Genomic DNA, 18,820 nt, shown 5'->3' with positions numbered 1-18,820 from the left:
CAGTGCCAGGTGGGTCACGGGGGACTGGTGACAAATGTACATAAACAACAGAGAATATAAACATTAACCTTAAATACCTCAACACTGACTTTTGGCTGTTTAATTCTTTTGATTTTGAAGTCTTGCACGTCAACGAATCAAACATAATTTCGTATCGAAGAATTGTCATATATACACTGCACCTTACTATGTCAAGTTGCCAAGTACTACCAACCTAACAGTCAGGATATAATAGATTCGTTTGTCTGCAACTGTCCAAAAAAGTTTACCTCTCTCCTGTGCAACTTCCCACTGCCTTGCTTCCTACTGCTTTGAGTATGTCCCCGCATCACTTTTACGTATCTTCACAGTATATGCTGTATCAATGCTGTTTGGCAGTCTATGTTTTTGATCAGACTGTCTGTGTTGGTAAGGAAGTAGAGCTCAACGGGCCCCTTACCGTTTAAAAGCTTTGCAATTGTGTAAACAGAATTTCTTACAAAATTGTTGTTATAAAATGGAAGATATTTTTCTAAGTATTCAACACTTATATCTTCTATGGACACACTGTACTATTTTATTCAAGCTTTCACAAGACAATTTTGTTCAGTTGCGGGAAATTACAGTATTTAAGGGTTGAAAACTGATTGAACTTAATTTCTTTCTTAATTTCTGACAACCCGGCTTATCAATCTCCTAAAATAAAGCTGTTTGGACTTGGCCTAAATCAAATACCCAGGTGCATCCATATCACTAAAAGGGTTAATTACAGAAGACAATCAATCATGCACTCAACATGTCAAAGGTATCAAAGAAACCACTGTAACATTCAACGATGGTTCACCGAACACAAGAAGGAGGCAGTTCAACCAGGGAGTTCAGTTTAATGAGCTTAGGGACAGCTTTTACATTTTCTTTTGTCCTTCTCCTGACGAGTTTACTGAACTTAGGATGAACTTTTCCAGCTGGAGAGGTTAAATATTGCCCTACAAACTTCCCTGCATGCAAGAGGCCTTCCGTAAGTACATAATATCGTCTCTGGTATCAAGAATAGCGAATAGAAAGACACCCAGATTAAACGGCGTAACGATGAGCAGGGCGATGAGAAGAATGGTACTGGTGAAAGGGGTGACAAGGTGGCATATGGGTTGTTTACAGCTTGGATGCAGCCTCTGAAGTCGCTTTACTGGGCTTCTTCCACAAACGGTTGTATCGATGGTTGGCCTCGCACTCGTCCTCCGCCCTGCAGAAAAGAAGTTAGCATTGACTGATGCCTAATGACTGTTGTAAGGTCATTCAGGCAGCTACCCGGTTTTTGCCAAGTCCTAGGACTTTTGTCGGGTAAGAAGACTCCCCATCAACACTTTCTTAGCGATTTATTTTTGGATGCGGCTGGTTAACATCCTTTTGCAGGTTATTAACGCACAGTATGGTGACGTTTGCAAGCTTTAAATTACAGAATAAGACAGTAACGTGTAAGAAGCACAATAAATCGCTCAAGAAAAGGTGTTAGGGAGCTTCCTTAACCGATGAGAATACGGGTCCCAGTTTTCCCTCAGACTTAGAAGAGCAGCTGTCGAGTTTACAATCCAGGTTCCTATTTCAGCTGCCAGGTAGGAACGCAGGTTGAGAGGAAGAAAAACACCTTAGGCTAAATCATACACTTTACTATACACTGAAATACTTAGCACATTCAACTACATACATATATAATTAACCTCTTCTTTAAGGTTCTTCCTGTAACCCCGTAAATCAGGTTGGGGTTAGGATGGGGTAGGTGGGAGTGGTGGTTAGTAAAGTGGGTGAGTAAGGTTGGTGGGGTTGGTTGTTGGGTAGGCAGGGCTGGTGAAGGGTGAGTGGGGTTAGTGAGATGGGTGGGTGTGTGGAGTTGGTGGGGTGGGTGGATGGGGTGGGTAGGACTGGTGAAGGGTTAGTGGGGTTAGTGAGATGGGTGGGTGGGTGAAGTCGGTGGAGTGGATGGAAGAGGAGTTGAGTGAGATTGATGGGTGCGTGGGTGGGGTTCGTGGGGTGGGTGGGTGACTGGGTTTGGTGGAGTGAGTGGTTGGGTAGATGGCGTCAGTGGCCTGGGTTCGGGAGGTAGTTAAAGTGCTGCTCTGCGCCCGCTGGGCTGGGATGGGTTAGGCTGAAATGAGTTGGGTTAGGATGGGCTGGGCTGGGCTGGGTTGCCCAGGGTAAGGTACGGGTGGTCTTGGCTGGCCCAGGTCGATCTGGCTAGGGTTGGGCTTAGCTTGGCTTGGTTGGCCAAGGCAGGGATGGGCTTGGATGAGGCAGACTGATCCGAGCAGGGCTGACTGAGCTAATGTGGGGTGGCCAAGGCAGGGATGGGCAGGGCAAAACCTGGCTGGGTTAAGCTGGCAAGAAATGAGAAGGAAAGGGGAAGGAAGGGCAAGGCAGGGCACGGTCGGGAAGCAGAGCAGGGCAGGGCAGGGCAGGGCAGGGCAGGTCTAAGCTGGGCTAGGCTGGCTTACGAAGGGCTGTGCTTGGCATGCAGGGCTAGGCAGAGCAGGGCAGGTTTCGGCTGGGCTGAGTAGGGTTGGGCATAGCAAGGCATTGCTGGACTAGGCAGTGCATGGCAGGGCTGAGCTGGCAGGCTGAGCTGGGCTGTGCTGGGAAGGGCTGGGCAGGAATGGACAGGGCTGAGCAAGGCAGGAAAGGGACTGGTCTATGCTGCGGTGTGCTGGGCTGGGGTGGGTTGGCCAAGGCAAGACAGGACAGGGCAGCGCTGGGCAGAGCTCGACTGAGCTGGGTTGAGTTTGATTGACCAGCACAGGGCAGGGTAGGGCAGGGCACCGCAGGCCACGGCTGGATAGGGCAGAGCTAGGTTGGGCTGGGCAGGGCACGGCACGGCAGAGTAGGGCTAGACTGGGGAGACTGGGTTGGGCGGCGTTAGCCAGGGTGGGACAGAGCTAGGCAGGCCTAGACTGGGCTGACCAGGGCTAAATAGGGCGGAGCTGGGATTGGCTTGGATGGGCAGGGCAAGACTGGGCTGGGCTAGGATGGGTAGGCCTAAGTACGGCTGGATAGGGCTGAGCAGGGTTATGCAGGGCTGGGCAGGCCATTGCAGGGCAGGGCAGTGCAGGACACAGAAAGGCAGGGAAGGGCAAGGCAAGCCAAAGAACGGCAGGGCTGGGCTGGCCTGGGCTATGCGGGTCTGGCTGGAGCAGGGTAGGGCAAAATTTGGCTGGGCTGAGCTGAACTGTGCTGCCAGATCAGGGCAAGGATGCGTTGTGCTGGCCTGGGCTGGACTGAGCTAAGCTGGGCTGGACAAGCCTAGGCCTCGCTGACCTGGGCTAAGCTGGGCTGGGAACCAGGCAAGGGCAAGGCAGGGCAGGGCTGAGTAGGGAGGGGCTGGGCAGGGTACGACAGGGTCAAACTGAGCAGGTCTAGGTTGATCAGGGCTGTGCGGAACTGGCTGTGGCAGAATTGGGTTATGCTGGCCAGAGCAAGACAAGGAAGGGCAGGGCTACGCTATGCTGTGTTGGTCCGGGCTGTGCTAGGCTAGACTGAGTTGGCTTTGCAAAGACGGGCCAGGCCAAGGCAGGCCAGGACAGGACAGGGCAGGGCTGGGCAGGGCAGGGCAGGGCAGGCCTGAGCAAGGAAGGGCTGGGAGGGCAGAGCAGGGCTGGGCTACGCTGTGCTGATCAGTTTTCTGTTTGGTGCATGCTTTCAAGTTCGTGGACGTAGTTATATTTGACTCTTTGATGTTAGTAACTGATGATCATCGGCATTAAAGCTCCTTCTTGCTTTGGTGATGAACGCCTCTTAACAATGAGCCTCTCGGACTAAAATAAACTCTAGGAGGTGCCAATGGTTGGGTCAGAGAGACTTCCAGGAAGTTATGAGCAATGCCTTCAGTTAAACGAGGCTGCTAATGACGCTGAATGTAGTCTGAGCATACTTGACGGTTGGAAACCTCAAACTAGTCACGTTAGTCTTCCTGAGTCTACACACCTGCTAATTATCGCCTCTCATATCACATAAATGTTGCTATATCTTGCTTTAAAGTTCCCTCGGAGTACTACTTTGTTAGAATAAGGAACAAACTAGAGAACTACATCAACGGAGCTGTAGAATTTGTCTTTAATGTGTGTGTGTGTGTGTGTGTGTGTGTGTGTGTGTGTGTGTGTGTGTGTGTGTGTGTGTGTGTGTGTGTGTGTGTGTGTGTGTGTGTGTGTGTGTGTGTGTGTGTGTGTGTGTGTGTGTGTGTGTGTGTGTAACAGTATGAAGTCCGGCAATAAGAGGTAGCAATGTCTCCTACCACACACCAGCTTTTTTATCACCCAGTACATGTTCTCTCCCTCTCTCTCTCTCTCTCATGGGTAGGCCCGTATGGTAGGAAACTCCACGACCTTCACCAGACGACTAAATTTTGCCCTGCCCTGCCCTGCTCTCTCTCTCTCTCTCTCTCTCTCTCTCTCTCTCTCTCCTCTGCACCACCGTCATATTTATATCACCACATTATTCTCCCTGGCTCTAATCCTGACTCACTTTCTCACCCAGCTTTAAACCCTCGTTGCGGTGGGTGTTTTCTAAGTTACATAAAATCGTCTGATGTAAGAGAGAGAGAGAGAGAGAGAGAGAGAGAAAGAAAGAGAGAGAGAGAAACATTCGTACAGAAGACGTGATTGACCGTCATATCTAACACTTCTTGTTCAAAAGGTCTTCCCAGAGTTAAAACAAAAATAAATAAATAAATAAATAAATAAAATCCTCTGAAAATAGCACAAATAAATTACAAAAGGCGTCTCAGAGCGAAGGGATTTATTTCCAAATAATAATAATAATCATCATCATCATCATCATTATCATCATAATAATAATACGACTAAAGGGACCGTGGCGCAATTCTTACACACATGACCAAACTAATTTATGTTGAATCGACCTGATGTTCTGAAATTACCTATGAGGACTTTCCACTGACTGAAGTAACTCTGAACTGATCTATTTGGGTCCCGAATGTAACTGAAATTTAACTGAAACGACTAAATTGGATCCAAGCTGACTTAACCCCTCCAATCCTCGGACCCCCTCTCTCACATATCCCCCAGTCTTCTTTATTTAGTTCATTCTTTTACACGATCCCCCAGTTCTCGCCACCGTAACATTTTTATCTCAACATCTCTCTCTCTCTCTCTCAGGGCTCACAAAAGATCGTATCTCAGGGCAACGTAGGAGCCAGGCATGACAGGTCGGCCACAAACAATTCTCACACACAATTCTCACGCAAAGTTCTCCCATTTTTAGTGAGTTTCCCGCGTAACCCTTAATTCTGACCACTGTTTTGGGGTTTGTATACTCCACTTTTACTTGTATTCTCTTGTATTCCTTTTTTAAAGCTCTTTTTCTACATTTTTTAGCTTCTTCTGGTGTCCGTGAGTGGCTTTCGTTGTTACTGCTGTTATTTTACTTGTATTTGCCTTCATGTTTATCCCTGCTTTTCCTTTCATTCTTTCTTTTTCTTCTTTTTCTTTCTTTCCTTCTTCCTGATTTCCTTCTTTCTTCCTGTTTTAATCCTTGCATATACGTAAAGGTAATAAGGTGAAAATATTAATAAGGATAATAATACAAGGGAGAGAGCTTGAAAATGAAGAGGTACGGAGTTTGAGGAGAGAGTGAGGGAACTACAGGGGTATATCCTCTCTGAGTGTGGTTGGAACGGTGTATGGTGAAATGCTGATTGGAAGGGTAAACACAGGTACGGAAAAGCAGGTATGTGAAGAAGAAGGTGAGCTTTGAGAGGGTGGGGTGTTTGTTGACTAGATAATATGCACTGCGATGTACTGCAATGTTTGGCAAAGAAATTCTAAAGTTGCATGTAGTCACTATAATCTATATTGCTAGTTATAGAAAATTTAAACTAACTCCTATTTTTAACTGCCAAAAGCTAATAATTTTCTGAGTTACTGAGGGAGGGAAAAGGGGGACGAAATTTCTGCATGCAACTGTACATGAACTACTAACGGGACTGAGACTGTACCTTAGGCTTCAGTAGGGCAAGACTGTACACGGTGAGGCCGCAAAGGGTGCCTCCACTTTAAACTCCATAATTATCTCATTACTATGCCATCATATTTTTACAAACTTTAATCATGCCCAACACTTTCTGAGTCCCTGGCTAGTTCCCTCCTGTTGTTTACCCGTTACCATGACAACGTTGTTTTTAGGTTTGATGCCGACCCGCGATTTTATGTAATTTAGAAGTGATTTTTTGTAGGGGATCAGAAAAGGAAGCCACTGACACCTTCACTATGATGCTGAGATTCTGTGTGTGTGTGTGTGTGTGTGTGTGTGTGTGTGTGTGTGTGTGTGTGTGTGTGTGTGTGTGTGTGTGTGTGTGTGTGTGTGTGTGTGTGTGTGTGTGTGTGTGTGTGTGTGCACCTCCTCACTGACTCTTTTTATTTTCTTCAAACTAACGATTTCAACCAGATGACGTAATTATTTCAGTCTTGCTTTTCCTAGACAATTTTATTTAACTTTACGGAAAAAAAAACTTACACTGTGTGTGCGTGGGAGGGACTTGGAAGCAGTCTCAACCAACACCCTTAACGAAAATGACGTATTCTGTGTTTAAATTTTCCAATCTCAAGACGATTTATCCAGCCTGGGAGAGACCTTCTTAGTTAGAAAAATAATAAAATGTTAGCAGTCACCATTAACTCCTTCACCATCGTGACTCCTTTTTTAAAACTCCAATTACTGAGAGATTTTTTGGAAGCTTATTCTTGCTTTTACCAGACGATTTTGTTCAGCTGTGGAGGGATTTTTCGAACTGGACGGGGCTTCAATAATTCCTCCACTGCCTGGGTGCTCCCCTAGACTCAGTAAAATCGTCTGTGGAGGCAAGAATAACTAAGTCCCCGGGTTGAATGGGTTACTCACACCCGCCCCAATCTGAGGCCTTGACTATTTCACCCACTTCACCTCGACAACGCTATTTTTTTCCCCTCATTGATATAAGACGATTTTCTTCAGCTGTACAGAGCACCCCAGTAGTGAAAGGGGTTAGGGAAGGCTCTATCCAACCCCTCTAGTTCGAAAAGCGTCCTCTACAAATTAATATAATCGTCTAGATGAAGCAAAACCGCGATAAATGAAATACGAGAAGCGTCACCGTAGTGGAAAAAATATATATATAGTCCTTTTACCTTAACTTGGCCCAGAGTCTTGTCCTTCTGTAGCTTGTTTCATGTACCTCAGGGCAGAATAAGGTAATGTTACGGCTCTACATCATATCCACTGCACTTCTTCATGACTAATACCATATTCTAGTGTTCGTCTATTGTTACAGCTCGGCGCTTAAGATGCAGAGATGACAATTTTATGCCAAGTTAGAGTAAATTGAGTATAGGTACCAACTAACCTTGACCTGACCCGTGTGGTGATGTGTTTTATTTTATTTTATTATTGCTGACACGACAAAAGGATTTCCAGGAACTTCTGTCCCTACTAAGTAAAGACCTCCCATTGATGCATAAAATCAGTCGCACTCTCTGTCTTTGCCTCTGTCTCTGTCTGTCTGTGTTTGTTTGTCTGTCTGTCTGTCTGTCTTTCTCTGTCTGTCTGTCTGTCTGTCCCTCTCTCTCTCTCTCTCTCTCTCTCTCTCTCTAAGATTTCATACCAAAATCAAGTTACTTACGCAGCCAAGCCTTGACAGCAGCGACTCCGGGCAAATTGGAACATTGTTTGACTTCCTGGCTCCCCTGTGTGTGTGTGTGTGTGTGTGTGTGTGTGTGTGTGTGTGTGTGTGTGTGTGTGTGTGTGTGTGTGTGTGTGTGTGTGTGTGTGTGTGTGTGTGTGTGTGTGTGTGTGTGTGTGTGTGTGTGTGTGTGTGTGTGTGTGTGTGTGTGTGTGTGTGTGTGTGTGTGTGTGTGTGTGTGTGTGTGTGTGTGTGTGTGTGTGTGTGTGTGTGTGTGTGTGTGTGTGTGTGTGTGTGTGTGTGTGTGTGTGTGTGTGTGTGTGTGTGTGTGTGTGTGTGTGTGTGTGTGTGTGTGTGTGTGTGTGTGTGTGTGTGTGTGTGTGTGTGTGTGTGTGTGTGTGTGTGTGTGTGTGTGTGTGTGTGTGTGTGTGTGTGTGTGTGTGTGTGTGTGTGTGTGTGTGTGTGTGTGTGTGTGTGTGTGTGTGTGTGTGTGTGTGTGTGTGTGTGTGTGTGTGTGTGTGTGTGTGTGTGTGTGTGTGTGTGTGTGTGTGTGTGTGTGTGTGTGTGTGTGTGTGTGTGTGTGTGTGTGTGTGTGTGTGTGTGTGTGTGTGTGTGTGTGTGTGTGTGTGTGTGTGTGTGTGTGTGTGTGTGTGTGTGTGTGTGTGTGTGTGTGTGTGTGTGTGTGTGTGTGTGTGTGTGTGTGTGTGTGTGTGTGTGTGTGTGTGTGTGTGTGTGTGTGTGTGTGTGTGTGTGATGAACAAATTCGTATGATTTTAGCTTTTGACTCAACAAAATCTTCTGAGGTCTGCCCCTGACAGATGAACAATATCGTCTGACCGCCTTTGACTGTTGAACAATATCGTCTGACCGCCTTTGACTGTTGAACATTATCGTCTCCTACTAGCCTCTGACTTGGAAACTCGTCCCAAATTAACCTCTGACTGCTGAACAAAATCGTCCCAAATTAGCCACTGACGTTGAACAAAATCGTCTTACAGCCTTTGACTACTGAACAAAATCATCTGACCCTTGCCTCTTCTGAACAAATTCGTTTGATACTGGCCAGAGTAAAATATCTTGCTGAATCCATAACATCGAAAGAGTTAAGCGAGGAGGCTTCAAACTCTGACTCCTGGGGTTACTCTCTGCTGAATAAAATGATCTAATGCTGGCCTAAAAAATAAATAGATCAATAAATAAATAAATAAACACTCGCTCTAAATATCTGGACTGTTTGGCCTAGCCCCGAGCCACTACGAAATTCTTACATGACAACAAAGGATAGGGTGATGTATGAGTGGATGGATTTCTGGTTCCTACTCATCCGTTGTATAAGCAGGTGTGGTTAGAATGTTGGATGGATGGATGGAAGGTTGGTTGGATGCTGGATGGATGGATGGATGGATGGATGGACGGATGGATGGGATGGATGGATGGACGGATGGATGGATGGATGGATGGGTGGTTGGTTGTATGTTGGATGGATGGATGGATGGATGGATGGACGGATGGATGGATGGATGGATGGATGGAAGGATGTTTGCCTCTTCTTTCCATCCCCAGACGAATTAACCTCTCCACTTTAATGACGTATTTTACATTCTATTAATGATACCTCCAGACGATTTGATTCAGCTTTAGGGAGAGATTTTCGAAGAGAAGGAATTACACACTGCCTTCACAAACCCACTCACTACTAGACGTCTTCCCTAAGTCGAAGAAAACCGTCTTGAGATAGGAAGGGAAAAAAAAAAACAATAAAGGACTGAAGGGGTTAACTCAGCCTATAAAAGACCTCTGGTGGCAAAAGAGTGAAACAGTGTTAGGTTCGTATCCTAGTCGGCAAATAATGCTCCCTTAACGCCTCTCTATTACCCGTTAATTTCTGAATATGGTATACGTTAATATTATCTTCTATGTTGATTATGCCAGTTATGTTGATGTTAAAATTGCATATACAAGGTGAACCACAAAATCCACTTCTACTCTGATAGGTAATTTTTCGTGTGTTGTGGGGACTGCTTAGTGTTACCATAGTCTACCTTGTATCAGTAACTCATTTCCTACTCTCACACCCACACCTCGCCCACGCCAGCAGACTGAGCCTTTCCCGCGACACACAACATAGTACCAGGTGAGTTTTCAGTGGGGCGCAATTTACGAGTCACCCTGTAAAACCTGGAAAATAATGTGTCGTATGGAAAATAAACTACGAAGGAAAGTGTGCTAGGAAGCCTGAAAGAATGCGGGTGTTAGTGTTGTCGCTGGCCACACACACACACACACACACACACACACACACACACACACACACACACACGCCTGGCAAGCTTGGGGGTATTTGTGCAGCACTGTGGGCCTTGCATGCCGCCCCGGGACACGTGAGCTGAATTATTGGAGGAGGTGCGCCGCGGCCCTCCAAACTTCCCAAAACTCGCCCCGATTTATTACAGCGAGTAAAATGAGGACACACGGCGGTATTTCTTTATGATATACCGCTTGTAATTTCTGCAGCGGAAGAGTCGGGTGAGCATTATCGAGCGTGAGGAAAGGCGACTGAAATTACCTGGCCTTGGGTAATATAAGGTAATATTTTGCATGGCCACAAACACTACCCCACTCTCACCAGCAGCCAGTACTACAAACCTTACCGTGAATACAGTGCACGGCTCCCAATACAGTGGTGCTTTTGTCACCTGCAGTGCCACTATAAACACCGACAGCCACCAACAGCATGAAGAGCCTTAAAATGGAAAACTGCGCCCCGAGAAGCTGTCTACATTTCATACAGCAACTCCTTTCCTGCTGAAGAAAGGCAATTGCAGCCTGTTGTTCACTGAGTTCACGTTTCAGAGGATCATGAGGTTACAACTACTACCACTATTACAGATGTGCACCCATGAAGTTGAGGAATGTGCGTGTGTGTGTGTGTGTGTGTGTGTGTGTGTGTGTGTGTGTGTGTGTGTGTGTGTGTGTGTGTGTGTGTGTGTGTGTGTGTGTGTGTGTGTGTGTGTGTGTGAGAGAGAGAGAGAGAGAGAGAGGGAGAGAGAGAGAGAGAGAGAGAGAGAGAGAGAGAGAGAGAGAGAGAGAGAGAGAGAGAGAGAGAGAGAGAGAGAGAGAGAGAGAGAGAGAGAGAGAGAGAGAGAGAGAGAGAGAGAGAGAGAGAGAGAGAGAGAGAGAGAGAGAGAGAGATTAAACCTATAGTATCTGGTGCCACGAAAAAAGGCATACTGTAGTGTGTGTGTGTGTGTGTGTGTGTGTGTGTGTGTGTGTGTGTGTGTGTGTGTGTGTGTGTGTGTGTGTGTGTGTGTGTGTGTGTGTGTGTGTGAGAGAGAGAGAAAGAGAGAGAAAGAGATTACACCTACAGTATCAGGTGCCACGAAAAAAGGCGTACTGTGTGTGTGTGTGTGTGTGTGTGTGTGTGTGTGTGTGTGTGTGTGTGTGTGTGTGTGTGTGTGTGTGTGTGTGTGTGTGTGTGTGTGTGTGTGTAAGCCCGACCATCCTTCAGAGTGGGTCTCGGGGTGGAAAAAGTTTAAGCAACCCTGATCTAGAGCGAGGGCTTTTGATCTCCTGGGGGCATGATTCGCGTGGGGAAGGGTTCTCTCTCTCTCTCTCTCTCTCTCTCAAACACACACACACACACATACACACACACCATTCAGAATCATATTTAACTCTCTCTCTCTCTCTCTCTCTCACACACACACACACACACACACACCATTCAGAATCTTATTTAACTCTTCTCTCTCTCTCTCTCTCTCTCTCTCTCTCTCTCCTTTGCCTATCGACTACACGTAGGTCAGTACGATATACTAATACTTTTCTAAGTAGGTGGGTGGTGTGAAAGATCTGTTAAAATTGTTCTTGAATTATCAGAGATACAGCTTCATTTCTCTTGTATAACCAAAAATGAGTACGCGAAGGTTTAAACAAGCCCTAATCTTTTGCTGTCATTTATGGAACACCTGAATTTGTTATATGTGACTAGCCTTCATCCCATACTACTTTATAGTATAATCTGCATCGGTAAAGACAGATCAGCCATATACTCTACTACTTTTACTCTAACCTGGCCTAAAACTGCAGTCTCTCTATCTTCACTGCTCCGTTGTAACATTAACTTAACAATAAAATATGGTACTGATCATGAAGTAATGCCGCGGAAAGGATGTAGAGCCTTAGCATTCTCTTTTTCCTCCAATGACCTATGTGAAATAAGCTGCATGAGAGCGAAAATTTTGGCAAAGTTAGAATAAGATGTTGCAGAAATTACAGACAAAAACCGGGATCTTGTCCACAATTATGAGCTCTTGAATTTATAAATACTGTACTACCATAACATCCGAACTAATTCCTTGCTATCCTTTCTTATTTCCTCACACTCATATCTTTGTGCACTTCTAAAAACAATATATTTCTTTCCCCCACTCATAACTTCAGTATCTCTTACCCAAAGCCACTCCTCCCTCACTCTTTCTTGAAACTTTTTAATATATACTCACTGGTGCATTCACAGACAATTAATATTTGTTTCCAACACGCCTCCTTCTCCTGGCTTAATATGAAATGTTGACAAAGCACAAAACTCGCCCAAATGAGACTAAGTTCATCGCGTCTCCCCCTTGAATGTTGAGTGGAAGCACGTCTTGAGATTTAAATATTTACCCAGACCTGGTGTAAATCAAACTCACGACTGCAGAATGTCAAACACCCTGAGACTCACTTTCCCAGGCGGAAAACCATCATCACACGGATCACCACTAGCGACTTAAGATGTTACTTATGACAGGTGTATGAGAGGGGCGGATTTCTACTTTCTTGTGCTTATAGTTTTCAGATTAGAAAAAACGTAGAATTTATATATCAACATGCCTATACTGCCCAACCTACAGAGCCTATCTTCTCAAGGTATACTGCACACATCATGCCCCTTCATCACTACCATCCAAGTCTGTCCTGCTTACTCTTCTCCAAAAACTGCACCCATTCTCAACTACTTCCCTCCCCCATATCGAACTTCTGAGAGAAATCTGTGACATAAACCTTCCTACTGCCAACACCACCCTTTACACAACACTGATCTTCACAAGGTATACTCGCCCCACCCAAACCCGCCACTCACCGTTCTCTTAGCTCATCCCACCCATTACTTCCTGCACACACCACACACTTCTGTTCCCCCACTTTCGACTAACACCTTACTAGCCTAACTTCCCCCAGCATGCCCTACACATATCACTATCCCAGCCCATTCTGCCCACTACTCTTCACCCAACTCACACATATGTAGCCATAAGGGTGATGGGCTGAGTTGAAGATGAATACTTTCTCCTAAATATGGCATCCCTTAAAAATAATCCTAAACCATAATAATTAACATCCTAGACGTCCTGTGCAGCAAACAGCACATCCAATTAGAAAAAGAAGAAGAGGGGCACTAACCTTGGTGGTGGGTGTCTGGACTGAGGCAGGTGGTGTGTGAGGTCTGTGTTTGGCGGACCGTGGTTAGCCGCTGATGCCACGCTGTCTGGTGTGTGGCTGGTGGGTCCTACGTAACACACGTTCTGCGTCACCAAACACCCGTGGCCGGCAGGGGGAATCATACACGAGGAACTGTGATTACTCTTGTGTAGGACCTCCATGCTTGAGCCCCCGTCCCCTGGCCTAGTGTGGCTCATGTCCCCTTGCACCACTATCGGGTTATTAACATCTATGGCTCTAAGTGGGACGGTCTCAGGGTCCCCTATCACCACTTGCGGGCCTGGGAAGCGCATAGGCAAGCCGCGTCTAGTCCTGTGGTCCTTGTTCATGGCACAAAATATCACGAGAAGCACAACACACACCAGCGACACCATGGCTCCGATGTACACCAGCACCTGTGGGAAGGAAACGTCAATGTCATCGAGCTCAGTTCACGGTAACTGGAATGCAGAATGGTCCATATACTGTGCCCCCTTGCTAATTCTCGTGTGCTGTGAAGGTGGCTTAGTGTTACCAATATCTAATGTACATAAAGTAAAAACGGAAATCTACTAATAATGGGTATATATACAGTGAAAAGAGGTAACTGTCATTTGCAGCTTCACTTCAACACCCATGGATAATCCACTCCTACACCCACACCAGCAGACTAAGTCGTTCTCGTAACACATAAGAACTGGCAAGGAGGTGCAATATATGGGCCACATGACGCCTTTTGACATCAAATTCCTGCTGACTCCAGACGATTTTATTCATCAGGGGAAAGACTTTTCGAACCGGAGGGGTTAACATAGCCTCCATTTACTCCTCCAATACTAGGGGACGCTTTCTGAGCTGAGTAAAATCGTCTGACAAGCAAGGATAAACAAAACAGTACATCATCGGACTGAAGGGATTAAGTTCTCTTGATAATATATGATAAAGATACCGTAACACATCTTCCTAGGCAAATTATTCTTCTCATTGCACCTCAATATCGCTTTGTATTTCACTGATGGAAAAGTCTATCTATCTATTGCCAGACGCCATATCCTGTAAGGGGTGGCCATTTGACTTTGAGTTATTTGTTTTACGGGGAGGGGCACTAACCCTCCACCAACCCACTTGCTGACACGTAGGGAGCACGTATGGTTTGGTTATATGGTTACCATCCAGCGTTGTAAATGGTTTCTTGGCTTACAGGAAACCATTTGGCTTGTCACTCAATGTAAAGCCACCTGTAAAGGAAAGAAAAGCAATAAGAAGTGACAGGAAAGATGGGAGAAACAGGAAGAGAGGAGGGCAGGCACAGAAAAAGAATGACAAAGGCCAAGGAAGAAGCAGGCAGCACCACACCAAGTAAGTGGATGATGGTCGCCACCACCTACCACTAAGATGCCAAAGAATGCCAATATAAAGACGATATAAGTAACATACAAGAAAACGCTAAGGTGTAATCCTCAAAAACAAATCGCTATGGAAGAGGAGTTACGGAGCATTTTAAGGTATCTAGATGTCTTTCGTGATATTGTAAACGAACTATTGACCGTACCTGGAGATGAGCTACGCGGTGCCCATGAAAGACCCCGCCAGCGACCAAAAGAGAGATCCCAGTGACGATTCCCACCACATACACAGCCTGGGCCGTCCTGAAGCAGTAGTAGTGACACCTCTCACACCGAGACCCTTCGCCGAGGCCCACCGCACGCCCTCCACCCCACACGCCCACACCTCCTGCCGCCGCCCCTGAAAAAAGAATGGGTTACAGTTATTACAGTGATAACTACAAGAACTTAACAACAGCTACCATGAAAACGTGCAACATGTGCATGTATATCCCCTTTCATGTTGCTTATCTAAAATGAAAGAATCACTACTTTGTTTTCTACTCTGGCACTCAAGGATAAACGTAATTAGTGAGTACAAGATAAAATAACAGGGAGTCTGGAGGTGCCAAGGGTATGAAAAGCAAAGTCTGATGTTAAAAAAAAGGGGTGTAAATGATGTTTGGTCTAGTGGCAGCGTGTAATGGTCTGCAAGTGAGTGACACCACCCACAGGTTCTCACAATCCACTCGGTCGTTGTTTCAAGTAGGTCAGTGGAAAAAAAAAAGACAATACTATGCCTCTACAGCTTTCCATAGCATATTCTATGACCAGCACCGCATTTTAGTGTTAATTTCTACTTGCAACCCAGTATTCAAGAAGGAGTGATGGCAATTTTAGGTCAAGTCAAAGGAGTAATATCAAAGCCTTTCTAACGCCAAATGATATGCCAGCTTCGAAAAGACCCAACGCAATGGTGAAGGGGTAATGTGCTAGGGAGATGCCTCAGCTAACGAGAATACGGAGCTATGTTTAACGTGTGTCATCTCTCGAAGCCACAAGCCAGACGAGACGCTAAGGCACACGCAGAATACGGGTAAGCGGATAGAGTGAGGCGGAGAGAGAGAGGGAGGGGTATTGTGGGTGCTGATGCTAAGCTGGGGAGGGTTGACAGGAGTTGAGGGATATGTGTGACGCTCTAAAACACACACACACACACACACACACACACACACACACACACACACACACACACACACACACAATCCCCTCTCTCTCTCTCTCTCTCTCTTTCTCTCTCACTGTGATACGTTTTGCAACTCTCATTTTTGCTACTTGCCACCACTATACCTCTTTAAACACTAGCTTGGTCCATATTTTCGTCTCCTGTCGCTTATTTTACGTAGGTCTATGGCAGAAGAAGACAATAACATGGCTCTACATTCTTCTCCCGGTACTTAATTTGTGACTAGCATCATATACTAGTGTTCATCTGTTGTTACACCTCGAAAATTTAAGATAGAGGTGTTAGTTTTAGGTCAAGTTAGAGTAAAATTGGTATATTTAAATGAAAACAGAAAAGACGTTTGGTAGTGGGAGGTAAAAAAAAAAAATCATTTACTCCTTTTTGCTACGAGGAATCTCCCACACGCTGAATAAAATTGTCTGATGGTGGCAAAAAGAAAATCTAAAAATGACGCCCTCGGAATGAAGGCGTTAATTATAGAATGAAATATAATTTGGAAATGTCTCTCCCTGTCCTGCGGGCGGAAATAGACTGATTTTCTTTCACTCTGTTTCAAAGTCCTCTATTAATTTTCTGTTTCCCGTAACTCTAAGTCTATTAATTAACAAGCGCGTTCGTCCACCGTGCAACAGTCATGTCGGCCTAACTTTCGGTCGGCAAAACCGTCCACCACCCGGCAAAACCATCAACACAGGCCTAGTTGGGCGACTCCCCTGTCTGGTTATATAAACTCCCTCCCTATCCCCTGAAAGAGATATGGTAGACTGCACGAGGGGAGCAACTTCAGCCAGCAGTCTACTGGGTTCACATTCAGATGGACCTGGGGTTACAACAACAACAACATTACGGGACTTCGCTAAAGCAAAGCACCTTGAATGTGAAAATCCTCAGAGAACTACAGTGAAGCACAGTATGGCGCATCACTAAAGTAAAACACCATGTGTGTGTCAATTCTTAGCGGGCTGAAGTGAGGCACCACATGTATATGGGGATTCAGCAGAGTGCAGTACCTTGCATGGGAAATCCTTTGGGGTGAGACTGAGTGACCGAGCCATTTCTAGTGAAGCTTTAAAAAAAAAAAAAAAAAAAAAAAAAAAAAAAAAAAATCCTGCCTCCCTGTTTCCTGGAAGAAGAAGAAAAGATGATGATGATGATGATGATGATGATGATGGCCAAAAACCTGTACTCCGTGCCTACCTGTCTGCTGTGAGGTGTGGGGTGGAGGGATGCCCCAGCCTGCCGCTCCACCAGCCGAAGAGGATGCCTGCCCGCTCGACCCACCGCCACCTGTTGATATACAACATTTAAACTGCCTGCCAACACCTGACAACACCTGCGAATAAATACACTGGGCTTCCTGACAACGCCTGGGAACACTTGACAACACCTGGGAATACATACACCTGACAACACCTGCGAATAAATACACTGGGCTACTACCTGACAACACCTGGGAACACTTGACAACACCTGAGAATACATACACCTCCCGACAACATCTTGGAACGCATGACTTGACAACACTAGGGACACACATACACACACACACACACACACACACACACACACACACGACAACAAACATGCTATCGCCATTCGCCATTTCGAGCACACTAATACTCACAAAACTGTTAGGAAAAACTTACTAAAAAGGTTTCTGAGCAACAGCCAGTACTCTGTGACCTCTGGCTTATGTCTGGACCAGGTAACAACTTGCAGGCAATTAGAGACAACACCTGTGCCACCAGACAACACCTGTGAGCCAGCACTCTTACACACACCTGCTGCACAAACCAACACCTAGTAACACAGCCTTACCAGTAAAACTTCTGTCACCAAACAATTGTCATGATCAGATAAAAGTTGCCGTGTACTACAAATATTATAAGGTTTCTGTGTTCCCTCTACATTGATTTGTTGCATTCATGAAAGACTGAGAGTATCGGTTAATTACTTGCATTAGAGTGCTGAAGAGGAAAAGGGTGAGAGTGTGTTGCCTGATGGGTGCTATGTGACTGCCGTAGCTAATGGAAATCGCAGGCTTGCATTCTACTGTCCATGAAGCAATCACTACAGAAGCAGCAATCTCATACATATGTTTTGCATTCTGAGCTTTCTAATGATGTAAAAATGTGGGGGTTTGCTTCCCCTTCACGATCTCAAGTTAACCTCATGCATCTCGTGACGTATTCTTTTGCTCATTCATGCAACTAACAGAGTCAACTCAGGGGAGACTTGTCGAACTGAAGGGGTTAGATACAGCTTTCATTAACCCCTCCCGTACAGTGGCACTTACTAGAGATGAAGAGAATTATCTGGAAATGGCAATGATAAAAAATTATGCCAACAGACTGAGGGGGTAAAATATAAGTTACCTGTGGGCAGCTGGGCCGGATGGAGTGCGTGTGTCTGGCCATACATGCCTGGGGGCAAGACCTGACATGGCCCCTCAGGTCCGGTGCCAACTGTATACACGCCCCCTGGAACGCCCCCCACCCCGGGCAGGGCAGGGGTGCTCCACAGTATCTGGTGGTCCATCCAGGGCTGCTGCAGAGTGCCAGGGACTGAGTGCACAGACTGGGTGGCGGCAGGCAGGGGTCGGGCAGCACTGTGCAGGGAGTGAGCAGTGTGGGAGTGCACCACGCCATGGCCAGGGTGAACAGTGGTGGCCCGGGCTACACTCACGGCTGTGTGGCTGCCACTGACACTGTGCGGTGCGTTGTGCCCTGCGTAGCTCACCGTCAGGCTAGGGTGCCCGACCGCGTGGGCAGAAGTGGCCTGGTAGGGGGTGGCGTACTGGTGGGCCAACAGGTCGTGAGTGCGGTGCGCCTCGGTGTGGGGTGCCGTCTGCTGCTGACCCTGCTGCTGTTGTTGTTGCTGTTGTTGTGGCTGTTGCTGTTGCTGCTGGCTAGAAGAGGTGCTGCTCTCGCCACCGTCCTCAGCCACCCACGGGTTCCTGCCGACACAACAAAAAGATGAACTATATATCCCGTTATCACAGTTGTAATATTTTTTTTTTTTTTAAATATTTATTCGTTATGAATATAATTCTTTGTTCTGTTACTGGGCATGAATCAGACGAGGCACAACAACAATCACACACTAATTAAAGTCCTTCATAAAGATTTCCTACACCGCAAAACTTAA

General features: G+C 46.1%; 1 protein-coding gene across 2 annotated transcripts in view; it reads right to left on the bottom strand.

The window, feature by feature from the left end:
- Window positions 1-861: 861 nt before the first annotated feature.
- Window positions 862-18,820, bottom strand: part of LOC145403592 (uncharacterized) — a 171,732-nt gene continuing 153,773 nt past the window's right edge. The window contains exons 4-9 of one of the 2 annotated variants that reach the window (XM_080275269.1): window positions 18,049-18,629; window positions 16,871-16,960; window positions 14,783-14,848; window positions 14,655-14,701; window positions 13,085-13,518; window positions 862-1,222 (exon numbers count right to left, since the gene is read on the bottom strand). In XM_080275269.1, coding sequence (XP_080131395.1) covers window positions 1,132-1,222; window positions 13,085-13,518; window positions 14,655-14,701; window positions 14,783-14,848; window positions 16,871-16,960; window positions 18,049-18,629 — 1,309 coding nt within the window. In that variant the 3' untranslated portion in view covers window positions 862-1,131. Of the gene's footprint in view, window positions 1,223-13,084; window positions 13,519-14,654; window positions 14,849-16,870; window positions 16,961-18,048; window positions 18,630-18,820 lie in introns of both variants that reach the window. The other variant, XM_080275268.1, reaches the window with a different exon arrangement.

This window comes from Coenobita brevimanus, chromosome 61 (assembly GCF_032717465.1).
Source record: "Coenobita brevimanus isolate Jiangsu-jjx chromosome 61, ASM3271746v2, whole genome shotgun sequence".
Classification (NCBI taxonomy): domain Eukaryota; kingdom Metazoa; phylum Arthropoda; class Malacostraca; order Decapoda; family Coenobitidae; genus Coenobita; species Coenobita brevimanus.
Note: the sequence above shows the minus strand (reverse complement) of the source record. Positions and strands in the feature narration are given on the sequence as shown.